Source organism: Lathyrus oleraceus, chromosome 2 (genome assembly GCF_024323335.1).
Source record: "Lathyrus oleraceus cultivar Zhongwan6 chromosome 2, CAAS_Psat_ZW6_1.0, whole genome shotgun sequence".
NCBI classification, from domain to species: Eukaryota; Viridiplantae; Streptophyta; class Magnoliopsida; order Fabales; family Fabaceae; genus Lathyrus; species Lathyrus oleraceus.
In genome coordinates this window covers 344,937,436-344,950,416 of record NC_066580.1, presented here as the reverse complement: position 1 = coordinate 344,950,416, position 12,981 = coordinate 344,937,436, and the positions used below count along the sequence as shown (strand labels likewise).

General features: G+C 34.9%; 1 protein-coding gene and 1 long non-coding RNA gene across 2 annotated transcripts; one reads left to right on the top strand and one right to left on the bottom strand.

Annotated features, from left to right (window-relative positions):
- Positions 1-44: 44 nt before the first annotated feature.
- On the bottom strand, positions 45-1,263 carry LOC127121397 (uncharacterized). The gene is made up of 2 exons (XR_007803440.1): positions 1,162-1,263; positions 45-611 (listed from the first exon to the last, which is right to left on the bottom strand). It is a non-coding gene; the product is annotated as an uncharacterized LOC127121397 (long non-coding RNA).
- Positions 1,264-5,431: 4,168 nt separating this feature from the next.
- Positions 5,432-6,604, top strand: LOC127121396 (paired amphipathic helix protein Sin3-like 4). Its single transcript, XM_051051888.1, has 6 exons — positions 5,432-5,476; positions 5,560-5,620; positions 5,707-5,859; positions 5,951-6,137; positions 6,209-6,310; positions 6,407-6,604. The coding sequence occupies exons 3-6, from the start codon at positions 5,747-5,749 to the stop codon at positions 6,521-6,523; spliced, it is 519 nt and encodes a 172-aa protein (XP_050907845.1). The 5' UTR covers positions 5,432-5,476; positions 5,560-5,620; positions 5,707-5,746; the 3' UTR covers positions 6,524-6,604.
- The last annotated feature ends 6,377 nt before the right edge of the window (positions 6,605-12,981 follow it).

Below are 12,981 nucleotides of genomic sequence, written 5' to 3'. Positions count from 1 at the left end.
TCACGTCACATAACCAAATCCATAAACCATACACTTCCAAAACATGAAAAATCCAAATTGCTTTCATTTCAACAATAAACCGTTACACAGTCTTGTTCTACCTGTCCATAAAATCACAATATACAAGTGTTTCATAATGCATTGCCAATTGACCATCCCATACATAAACCACAACACTTGGGCTCTTGGGCTCCAACCGTACATTAGTTATTAAACATTTAATTTACAATTTCAAGCAAATTTACAGTTACAACAAATTCATATACACAATTACAATCCACACTCCACAAATCAGTCCAATGCACTTTCCAAATACTCCTTTAGCTCATAACCTAGAAACTCAATCGTAACATGTCCAGGAAATTCACAAAATACATAGTAGAACGCGATAGATCCATCTGCAGAAGTTTCCAAACATAGTCCAACCTGCATGGATTTGCTTTTAACAGAAAAAACTCAATTATTTGAGTCCAACCTGCAAATTGCATAGCATAATGAAAAGTCTCATGTACCAATTAAGTTAACAGAACCATGACATCAAAAAAACCTGCAACCAATCCAACCTGCATACTTCTTCAGCATAACACACAAACAGAATTCCAATAAACACCCTGCAAAAAAATCATTAAATCAATTAACTCCATTCAACTTCATAATCGATTTCAATCATTGATTTCACTAACTTCACTCTTCAACAAATTAACTCTAAAATTCAATTAGCAGTTAACAACATAGGATGGATCCAAGTGAACTAACATAACATTCAATCGAACTCTACAATTGTTAAACTAACCATAAACTAACACATTCGAATCAACTCTAACAGATTTTTTGGACTGCTAACTAACATCCTAATTGCAAGGAAATTTCGCTTGCATTTGAGATGCAATTGAATTGCATTTCTAATAGAACTGGAGAGAAGAGAATCTATAAATTGCAATCATCAATCTTCAAGCAAAGACCAATCACAAATTGCTCTCTCCAACCTCACTGTGTTTTCAGATCTCTCTAACATTCACTCACCAAATTCTCAGATTCACTCTCTTCAATTCTAAGATTCTTTGCTCAGACTCTCACAGTTTCCCTTCAATTCAAGTCGTAGCAGTTGCGCGAAGAAGAAGAAAAATGAAATTGAAGAGGAGCAAAGAAAGAATTCAATACCTATAATTGCCAGAAAGCCACCACGCCGGAGAAAGAAAGAATGCTAAGATTATTTTAATTGATTTTGTTTTTTTAACTTCTGATTTTTATATGTTGTATAATTTGATATTATTAATATTAGGTTAATTAGGATAGCTTAATTTTTTTTTATCATGTGATATAATTAGATGTAATTAGGATTAATTAGATTTAATTAATTCTAATTAAATTTTTTATGTTAGAAATTAATTTCATATTGATCAGTTTTTGGATATTGACCTTATTACCCCTAGGGTTTAGAAATATCTTACTATGCATGCTCCCTTAATTTAGGACTTGTATAGAATCATTTGATATAGTTTGACTGGTTAATACATTAGGTTATGTATGTAATTCAACTGTTGATTTTCAATCCCACTGATTAGTGTTGATCAAATGTCATTTTTTTCAACCACATCCTTTGTATTGTGCTATAATCCCCCAGTCTATTCAAGTGATCCAAAGACCATTGATCACTTGATACAGAAAGCCTGTTGTGCTTAAGCTGTATTGGATATGCCGAGTCCCAGGAGCTCATGACCTTAAGGTTCAAATCCAAGATCAAGAATTCAAAGTCAATATCAATCAAGCATAACTAGCAAAGTGGATTACTTCTCAAGCACTGCAACGGTATCAACGCTCGATGATCGTGATTCAGAGTGATTGGCACGAGCCTTAAGAAGTAGATAAGGAATAAGATTGGAGAATTCCATTAATTCATTCTGAATATCTTTGGTACGAGACACTTGACCCAGTTGCTCATCGTATTCATCTCTATTCATAGAATTTAGCATAATTTAGATTATGTGATTGTCAAGTCTTCTTCTACGATAAATACCACTACATCAATAAGATCAACACACAGGATCTCCTGTCAGTAACTTGTTAATTTTGATTCGAGTTGCACGCTATGAGCCTTAAGAAAGAAAGAATGAATGAGAGTGGAGAATTCCATTAACTCATTCTGGATATCCTTGGGTACGGGGACGCTTGATTTAGTTGCTCAAGGTATTCACCTTTATTCATAGACTTTAGTGCAATTTGAATCATACAATTGACAAGTCTTCTTCTTCAAGCATCAAATCGTTCAATACTTCAACAGTGAAACACCATTGCACAACAATCATTTCTCCCTAAGTGGATCATTAATCGCACTCTCTTTGACATTCATATATCCTTTGGATCAATTCACTTGTGATAAAATCTTGAAATCTTAATCAATCCATTCAATCATTGTTTGCCTTATCAATCCTCTTCTACTTTGACAAACCTTTATTCATTGTGAGCCTTATCAGACCTCTTATGCTTAGGCCCACTCTACTCAATCATTGTTTGCCTTGTTAGTCCTCTTGTGCTTTGGAAAACCCTTATTTATTGTTTGCCTTGTAATTCCTCTCGTGTGTGGGCCAATCATTTCGTAATCATTGATCGTCTTATAAGATCTCTTGTGCTTAGACAAATCTCTTGCCTTGTAAATCCTCTCGTGTGTAGGCCAATCATTTCTTATCCATTTCTCTCCCTTAGAAGAATATTTTGCCTTGTAAGTCCTCTCATGTGTAGGCCAATCATATATGATTTATCCTTGTGGTTGATTACCATCATTAGTTAATGCCACTTCCTTGCTTTTTAAAGCAATTTTCCTTGCCTTTGGGCAATCCTATCACCCATCCTCCCTTGTTTTCAGCCGTAATAGGATGAACTACGATTGCTCTAATTTTCTCATTGCACGATGAGAACACGTAGGTACGAGGGTTCGAATCCTTCGCGAGCATACTTATTTATTCTTTTTGCCTTAGGGTGTTCCTCCATGCACCTCCATGATGCATCCTTATTCTACCTCCATTCATTCCATGTGATATACCTATTATCTTTAAGCCAAATAAACTATCTCTTTGAGCTCCATCTTGTGTCACCTTGTGAACCAAGAGTTGTTTAGCTCATAAGCGAACACTTAATTCCCTTTGTTTTCGGCTATACCATATAGTGGCAGACGCTTCAGACAAGTCCACATATCGGTCAACACCACTTTTACTCTTGAGTTCATATTTCATCCCGTTTTGGAGTTCAAATCATAATCTTTTGGTTCAGACCATACCTTTATCACAATTCTTTTCACCTCCCACCATTAGTTCTATGAACTATGGAGCTTTGAATTCCTCATTGCACAATGAGGATACGTAGGCATAAAGGTCCTAATCCTCACCGAGCACTTTATTTATTTCCTTTCCTTTTCCCTCATTCTTCTGTGAGTAATCTTTTGATATAAGATCTATTCGAGCAAGAACAATCAAAACGGTTCAAATGGAGTACCATGGATGTAAGGGGTGTTAATACCTTCCCCTTACATAACTGACTTCCTTACCCAACATGTCTCTTTCCCTCAGGTTTTATCGATGTTTTCACTTTCCTTCGGGAATAAATAAAATTTTATGGCGACTCTGTTGTATGTTCGAGCGTGCGATACGTTCGGGTATATTTCCGCTAGCTTCACCAATATTTCATGGCACACCCACAATGAAAGGTTTTCATTTAAGAACTCTAGATCAATTAGGTGATTTTCCCGGTTCAACCCAACTTCAATGCCACCAACTAAAAAAGAACAACCATAAGTATAAGCACACAATTGAGACTTTATATAACATTTTACTTCGTTGTTGGCAGTGTCATAACTGATAGCCTGTCAATGTTCCTTTACTTACGTTGGGGATTTTCATTTCTATTTGACGACACTTATATCAATTGGATTCATCAGAGAAAAAAACTGATAAAATCAAAGCCCCTAGTGAGCAAGGCTGTCCATAAACCCCATCTTTGGAAAAAATGTTTTCTCTCAAGTTTGTCATCATAGTTCCCCCGATAAGTATATGTATTAAAAAGAGGCCCATGGTTGTTAACTTGAAAAGTCACACATTTTATAACGCATAAAGTTTGAGTCGCTTGAACAACTTTAAATTCATTCTCACAAAGGAGTGAATGTGTGAAGAATAGGATGGCGAAATTGTAAGGTTGGATATAAAAGAGAATAACACACGAATCCTTGAAACTTCACAAATGTGAAGGGTAAAAAGAGATCACATTTACTTTTTGGCCTTCATATATCGATTACAAACGTCCACATAATCAACTATTCAGAATCTCAAAACGAGATTCATCACCACTAATGTTCGTGATAAAACCTTGATTCACAATGACACTCGAGTATCCTAAAAAGGACTCCTCAACCATTATATCTAAGGCTACGTAAAAGGTTTATGCTGTGAAATATTTTAGTTACAAGACAAGTATTTGATGCGCATGTTCTCGAAGACAATCATTTCCACTTAATGAGCTCCCTGGTCATCTCCTTTAGTATGAACCAGCCCAAGTAGTCAATATAATGAAGATGTACAATTTTAAGGCCGGTCTTGAAACTCCAGCTCAATCATAGTTTAAAATGTGACAGCATTGACTAGGAGAAAACTGTTCAAGGTCTTTTTAGCGTCCAACAAGACCAATCTAACTTTGGAGGCCCAATCAAAAGCACCATCGTTGAAGGGCAACAACAAACAAGTGGAGTCCTGATGGAAGACCTTAAATCTAATATGAGTTACTCGTCAATCAGATGGTCTCCTACAACACACGTCAGATAAACAAATATATTTTTAACCGCTCACCATATATTAAATTAACACACGCCATAATTAATATTCATCCATTCTCACTCTTACAAATCCCATCTCTGTGATTTTTCTTACTTAGACTTTTGAATGATAATCTTGTAGGTTTATCCACTCTATCATATCAGAGGCTCAATCCACAATCTCAAAAAAAAAAATCTTTCTACATTATCACCGATCACCGATCGTTATTCCGCTACGTAACAATATCTTTTATTAATATTATAAACTCCCCTTGTAAGATGAAAAATAAATTAAACAGATGATAAATAATGTAAAAATTAATAGTAGTAGGATTGTCTTTTCTTGATATATGTAAAGTAAGTTATACATAGTGGTGTAGAGGCCATAAAAAAAAGGCGAAGGAGAGAGCATATCAAACTAAAACGCCCTTTCTTTAGTCTGATGAATAGTTATTATCATAGGTGACAGATAAAAACCAAAATATTGCCAAAACGACACACTGATTTTCCATTTAGCCTCGTTAATAATTTAATTAACGCGCTCAAACAGTAAATATTTACGCTGACTAAGATTTCAGCATGCTTAAATATATATATTTATCGCATCCTTTTTGTTCTTTATCAGTACCTTCTTTCTATTCTTCTTCACGTCGTCATCCAAGAAAATCAAGAAGAAAAGTGTTCTCTCTAACTTGGTCATTTCTCCAGCATTTACGAAGATTGATTCGGATTTTCACTTTCAATTCTCTCTTATTTTTCAGGATCTTGCTGCTTTGTGCTGACCTGAAGTATTGTTGACGTGGTTCTTGAAACGAGTATACAGTTAGTTCTGATATTCTTTTCTTTCTTGGATTTTGATTATCTTGTGCTGTTAATATGCTCAATTTTTCTAATAAATTTCTCCTAAGGTTTTGGCCAGGGCAATCAGAGACGATAAACAGAGACATTATGGAAGAGTGTACCAAAAAGGCCATAGAGTTTCTCGATGATGTAATGGGTAGATTAGGTGAAGATAAGTATGATGAGTTTGAAATGTTCTTAATGGATTATGATGCAAAAAGGTTTGATCATGCCTATTTTATTTCTTTTTTATATTGTGAGAGGGATTCAGATTGCTGATTACTGGTTTCTATGCATTTGGTTCATTTGTAGGATTGAGATTACGGATTTCATAGAAAACGTGAAGGAAATATTTGAAGGTGATACATATTTGTTATTGAAATTTAACATTTTCATACCAACTGAATATGAAATTAAGCTTCCATTGGAGGGTGAACGATCTCAACCAAAGAAGCATGTCACAATGGAAGATGCCACAAGATTTTTGAATAAGATAAAGGTATGAGTCTTGTTGATTTTATGGAACTCGTGATAAATATTTGTTTTTAACGTAAAATTAATTTTTTGCAGGCTCAATTAGAACGAGTTGATAATCCTACTTACAAATCATTTATGAGCATATTAACTATGTATCATAACAAACAGAAGTCTTTCACTATGGTCTGCCAAGAGGTATATTTGTTCTATTTAATTATGCATGTTAACTACTATAGTATTCAAAAATCTCTTTATTTAGATGCTTGATTTGTCATAATTGAACTTCCACAGGTTATTACACTATTGCAAGGCCATCCCGAACTTCTTAATGAATTTTATGAGTTTCTTCCAAAAGCCGTTTCTGATCATTATATTGGTGCTCGGAATTGTGCGCGTGGAGATAAATAGGAGATCTACAATACTAGATATGCGGCAAGTTTTTGTTTGCGGAGTTTGGAGAATTTAGTAAAATATAAGGAATGGATTTGGTAGGGAGATAATTCAAACTTATAGAAAAAATCTAGTGGTTTGAGTTTGTAAAGTTTGAAAAACAATTCAATAAATTTCTTCCCTGAATATTTTTGATGCATTTAGTCGAATAAATTTTTTGATGATGGTGATGATAGAGGTTTGGTTAGGGTGAGTTTCTTGAAGAGGATGAAAATGAGTTACCGGCATTTGAGAACCATTTTAATGGCGAAAAAATTGTATTTTTGATGGAAAGGATGAAGCACCACAACGTGCATGATGAGGCAATAGTAATATTTGTTGATCTATGTGAAACCCAGGAATTACACAAAGATTTGAAATGTAGCTAGAAATGGCATTACTCTGACAGAAGAAGAAAGGATCAGTGTCCCCTGACAGATACAATATGAAGCATTCCAATTCGATGAATGCAGACAACAACACATAGAGGATATCACAAGATCTATCATGAAAAAAATAGTCAATGGGAATATTGAAACAACCTAGAGCCCCACCATAACAACCAACCTAGGAGACTCAAATGATAATAAATTAATCTCCAAGGAGACACCGTATGTACATATAAAGCAGCATTTAAGTTGTTTTAAGTAAAGTCTTTTACCAATATATGTAAAGGCTTAGTCTACCATGTAATATTTTCAATTTTAGAAAATAAATGAATTTTTCCATGAATTCTTATTTATTATGCAAAGAGAGGTATGAATAAAACAAAAGGGCGATGTCATAGACATGATGAGTGTACGAATAAAAGCAATCAACCCTAAGGCGAAAGCTGTTGGAAAAAACCAGAAATGGAGTGGTGAAAAACAGTGTGTTTGGGAAAGATGAAGATGATAATGTGAATAGAGAGAGATAGAGAAATAGAGAAAGATTGAGAGAATTGAATCATATGGCATTAACCTTTCAACTATGACATACAATGTCTATTTATAAGGTACAAATTGGAACCACAAACAGGCCCAAGAATAACAGAAAAACAGAATTGCAAAAACAGCTTATTTCCAAAACAACTTATCCAATAAGCTGTTTTCACTGCAGTGCTTTTTAAAGCTTCTATCAAGCATTTGAATTATTAAGGACTTCCAATAAAAACCCCACAAATAAGATCACTCAAAAAAGAAAATTGGCAGCCCGAGCTCACCTGCCTCTTGGTAAGGCGGACTCCTCATAAACGTTGAATAAATTGCAAAAGACGGCCTAACAACAACTAAAAAATTATAAGAAAGCTACTTTGGAAGCCACAATGTTCAACCACGATAAGCAAGCCAGGAAATAATGTCTGCTATCTAGGTAAATTTAAAAATAGTCTGATTATAGAGAAAATGCAACGAATCTTCAACCAACCAGAAGTATCCTTATCAAGAAATAACACATCCATATCTATTATCTCCTTCTAAAGGTTAACTTGCTTCGTCGATATTCGTACCTCAGGGTAGAAAAATTCCACTTGCTTTAGGGAATTCTTAAAAACCATTTGAATAATAACTAAAGTCCACGACCTTTGCGTACTCTTTAGTCAAATGTGTTGAGAATGTATCAAGTGTGAGCAATTGTCCCATATTGATTGAAAATATGGAGACTTGAGCATTTATAAGTGAGAGAACTCACCCACCTATCACCTTAAGGTTTTGAGTCAATATGTGATGTGTCTCTAAAAAAGGTGTTGCTCCAAACAAAAGAAGTACCACAATCTTCAATGCTCCCTAGTGAAAAACTCCCCCAACAAATGGTATCATGAGCCTTTCGTTCGAGAAATGGTGTGAGTAGTGTGGGTAATAGTCTCACATTGGTTGGAAATATGGAGACTTGAGCATTTATAGGTTAGAGAATCCACTCACCTATTACCTTAAGGTTTTGAGTGAATGTTGTTTCTCCAAGAAGAAGAAGTTCCACAATCTTCAATGCTCCATAGTAAAAAACTTCCCCAACAAAATGAAAATTCTTAGACTTCATCTAGTGAAGATCATATTGAGCTTTCTTCAAACCTTCTTGGGCTTCATATCTAAGGACTTATCCATATCTCCTAACATTTCGTGAGAAGAATCTAAATCTTTGTTCATGTTGGTAAGAGAAATGTATGTGTCGAACAATGCCTTGTAGATCGACGTCGCTAGGGTATTATCTCTTGTTTCCCTATTGTGAATGCCTTCAATGTCTCATCTAACAAGCGAGGATACCCAATGATCCTACCTTGTCCCATATTTCCCTATAAAGCTTAGTCGGTTACATATGATCACTCCAAAGTAAGTTCCTCTAAAAAACAAGGGCATCAAGACGTTTGTGAAGCCTTTCTTTCCCCTTTTAAACTCATTTGGGAACCAATATGTCACAGTTACCTACAACTCCATTGTCTCTTCTTTTTGAACAACTCTGGCCTTTATCGCAAAGTACGTAGAGTCCTCTTAGAAGAAAAAAAATTGAAACTCCCTAGATTTATGAGAAAACAAATTTGTCGATGACCTAACCTCTCAAAAACTGGATCCCGACTTCGACACCTTTTGAAAGTATGATCAGATGCAAAAGAAACTCCATCAACACATCTCATTCACAAACTTTCACCTATTACTCTTAACGATGGCCCCTAAAACCGTTCTAGATAAGGAAGGGCTAGAAAAGTAGAAGCAATCATGGATATTTCAACAAGGAAAAGCACTTCTAGTTTCCGCTTCAAGAGTCCCGACATCAGTTCATTAAAGGTCCTCTGTTCAAGGATATTTATGAACGCTATCATCATCTAGGGAATCATTTTAGAGCAACATGTCATGTGTGCATGAAGAAAGACAAGTCAAAACATTGAGAATATCTAATTTGGAATAATAAAGGCGAGTGAGAGGAAGTCCTTGAAGGTGAGAAAAATACAAGAATATGGGTTAAATTGTGTTGGCTTTTCTCATACTTTTTAAACTCCTGCTTCTAATTGATCTTGATCAGAGTATGAACCTTCAGTTCCGAGTCTCACTAATATGGAAAACACCTTTCATGACGGTTGGAAAAGGGATACAACATTGTTCGACCAACCGTTGTGAGATAAGGTGTGATTTTATGTATGATTTATTCCACCATTGTTGTGCAATAGTGATGATAAGTCAAGTAGCGCACAACCTATCACAACAATTACTTTAAACAACCGTTGTTGTATATCTCAATCTATCAGAAAAGTTACTTTAAACAATCAATATTGTATGTCTTTTAATAAAATAAAATAAATGCAGCACTAGAATAACAAAAACAAGAACAACAAGAACTACAACAAAAACAACAAGAACAAGAGCAACAGCAAAAACAACAACAATAAAAGAAGAAGAAGAAGAAGAAGAAGAAGAAGAACAACAACAATAATAATAACAACAAAAACAATAACAACAACAACAACAATAACAATAATAATAATAATAATAATAATAATAATAATAATAATAATAATAATAAGAAGAAGAACAATAACAACAAAAACAAAAATACCAACGAGAAGAACACCACGAACAATAACAACAACTAACATTGCTAACTTGAATCATTGTTTTCCTTGTCTCATTCAGGTTGGAGAAGAGGTGATAGAATTTTGAATTTTTTTAATGAAATAAATGATGTTTTCGAGTTTTGTTTAAGATAGAAATGATGTTTTCGAGCTTGGTTTAGTGGAGAAATAGAGTGTTTTAAATGGAAGATGATGTTTGGAGGTAGAAGATTAAGTTTGTCTAAGTTGGAAGTTCATCTAAGTTTTAGGTTTCACGCGGATCACTAATGGTAGTGTCTTGAGCATTGATACTCATTAAATGGACACAAAATTTTATTTAAGGACGGTGAAAAAACTCAATAAACACGCATATATTTCCCCAAGACCCTGAGTGACTTTTAACCAAGGTTGGAATTTCCAACCGTGGTAAAAATTGACTTAAAAATAAATAAAAACAAAACTGTAGGTGCTAGGATTCGAACTCATGACCATGCACCACTTTTCACCATGGTTGGAAGTTCCAACTGTGGTAAAAAATGGCTTATAAATAAATAAATAAACAAAACTATAGGTGCTACAATTCAAACTCATGACCATAAGCCACTTTTCACCATGTTTGGAAGTCCCAACGGTGGTAAGAAGTGGCTTAAAAATAAATAAATAAAATATTTAGGTGCTAGGATTCGAACTCATGACCATGCACCCCTTTTCACCACGGTTGGAAGTTCAAATAGTGGTGAAAAGTGTCTTAAAAATGAAAATAAAAGGTTAACGCCTAAGTGAATAGATTCTACCATGGTGGATACTTTTACTGGGGTGAAATGGCGTTATGAAACTTTTCATGGGGTACTTTTTATAGTAGTGTTTGAATCAGAGTCACTCAAAGTCTGAACTTTTGTATTTCTTTATCAGATTCTAAAACAAAATATGACTCATATATAAAGAAATGATAGCAGTGGAATAAAGTTTAGAAGTAAGTAAAGTAAAAGCACACGAGACACAATAAGTTGTCATGGTTCTTCTCACAACCTGAGAGTAGTCTAGTCCCCTTGCACTTCCAAGGGATTCCCACTATAATCAAACTGATTACAACTAATCAAGCAAACAAGCAAGAGACTTCTTTGCTTACACACACAAGTATAAGACTTCCTTGCTCAGACACACATGTTTGAGACTTCCTTGCTCAAACACAATAGCTTAAGACTTACTTACGCAAACACACAAGTCCGAGACTTCCTTTCTCTAGCACACAAGCTAAAGACTTCAAATGCTCAAGCACTAAAGTAAGAGACTTATGACTCTATAAGAACTGTTAAGAGATTTGTGTAACAATTACACTTGATCTCCAATCAGAGGTGTAGACAGAATACAAATTAGAAAGACTCTAAGACTTAAGAAATTTTAAAATATACACAATGTTAAGATGTTCTAAGTCTAACAATATTAACAAATTAACTTCTTTGTTATAGTCAATGAATAGGGTCTGTAGAAGAGTGATGAATTGAAGCTTGATAGTCATCTTCTTCAGCCATTCTGCTCCTTAAATATAGAAGAGAGAGAAAAACATTGGAGCCTTTCACCAAAAGGTTGGTTAACCTTTGTACTTGATTATACACATCAAAAAAACACCTTCCTGTAAGAGAAATTATCCATTGAGGCTCAACCATCAAAGAAAATATTTTCCTTATGCCTTCACGTGATCACAAAGATTTTCCTGGGTTGAATTGATTATGCTTCAGAGGCTGACTTCCTTTAGACTTCACTCTTTAGAGGATGACCACATCAGATTCCTCTTCTTGGCTTCTGAAGCTTCCGAGTCTGGGCCACCAGAGGTTAACTTTCTTCAGAGTCTGGATCTTCATCACAGGAAGAGTCTTCAAAAGTGATCTTCAGAGTCGGAGTTTGATCTTCAAATTCAAATTCCTCAAGCATTTCTTCATCTCTTCTTAATGATATAATCCTGCATACTTGAACAGATGTTAGAATATCCAATTCTTCTTTAAATACTTTGTTATCATAAAAATCAGAGGCATAGTCTTCATAAGTGATCTTCATAGTTGGTGTCTGGTCTTTAGATTCAGATTCTTCAAGTAATTCATCATCTGTTCTTAATGATATAATCCTGCATACTTGAATAGATGTTAGAATATCAATTGTTCTTTAAATACTTTATTATCATCAAAACCCAAGGGATATGGTATTAACAAATTTTGTTCCAACAATTATCTCTTCTATGGTGGCCGCCTCTACTAGAAGCTGAGTTTCTAATTACTTTATCTTCTTCTACCTCGATGTGACGGTTGAAGAACCTACACCGTAAGTAAAACCCATACCTCCCCAAAATCCCACCATATTATTCTTAAAATAGGTCTCCTTTTGAGATAGATCATCGAAATGGTAAACATAAGTTCTTGGGCCAACCAAAAAAATGTTTTGACACCAGAATTAAAGGAACTTTTTCGGAGCACCTTGAAGGAGCATTGGGTTAGGTATCACAAATACTCATGTGGGCGACGTCCATGAAAGGCGTGACCAAGTACTATTAGTCCTTTAAATTCTTCATACTATCGACATACACCTGAAATATCTTCCTACCATTCCCAATGGAGAGTAAACCATGCCTCACTTCTAGTCACGTGAGTTATGTTGAATACTGAAAAAGATGGAAGAATAATGTCAAGGTGCACACACTCCTTTTTTATTTGCACTAAAAAAAGAAAGACCTTGACATAGGCCTAGCACGCCAGATGCACTTCTAAATGGGGAATTTCCATATTATTAATAACGTGCACCCCGAAGTTGTTAAAGAAATCGGAAACCTATCATTGAGAATAAACATACATGAAGACGAAGGACACATCCCTCATAAGAACTGCATAATCTTTTACCACTTTCGGATGGAGAGTACCCCATCCTCATA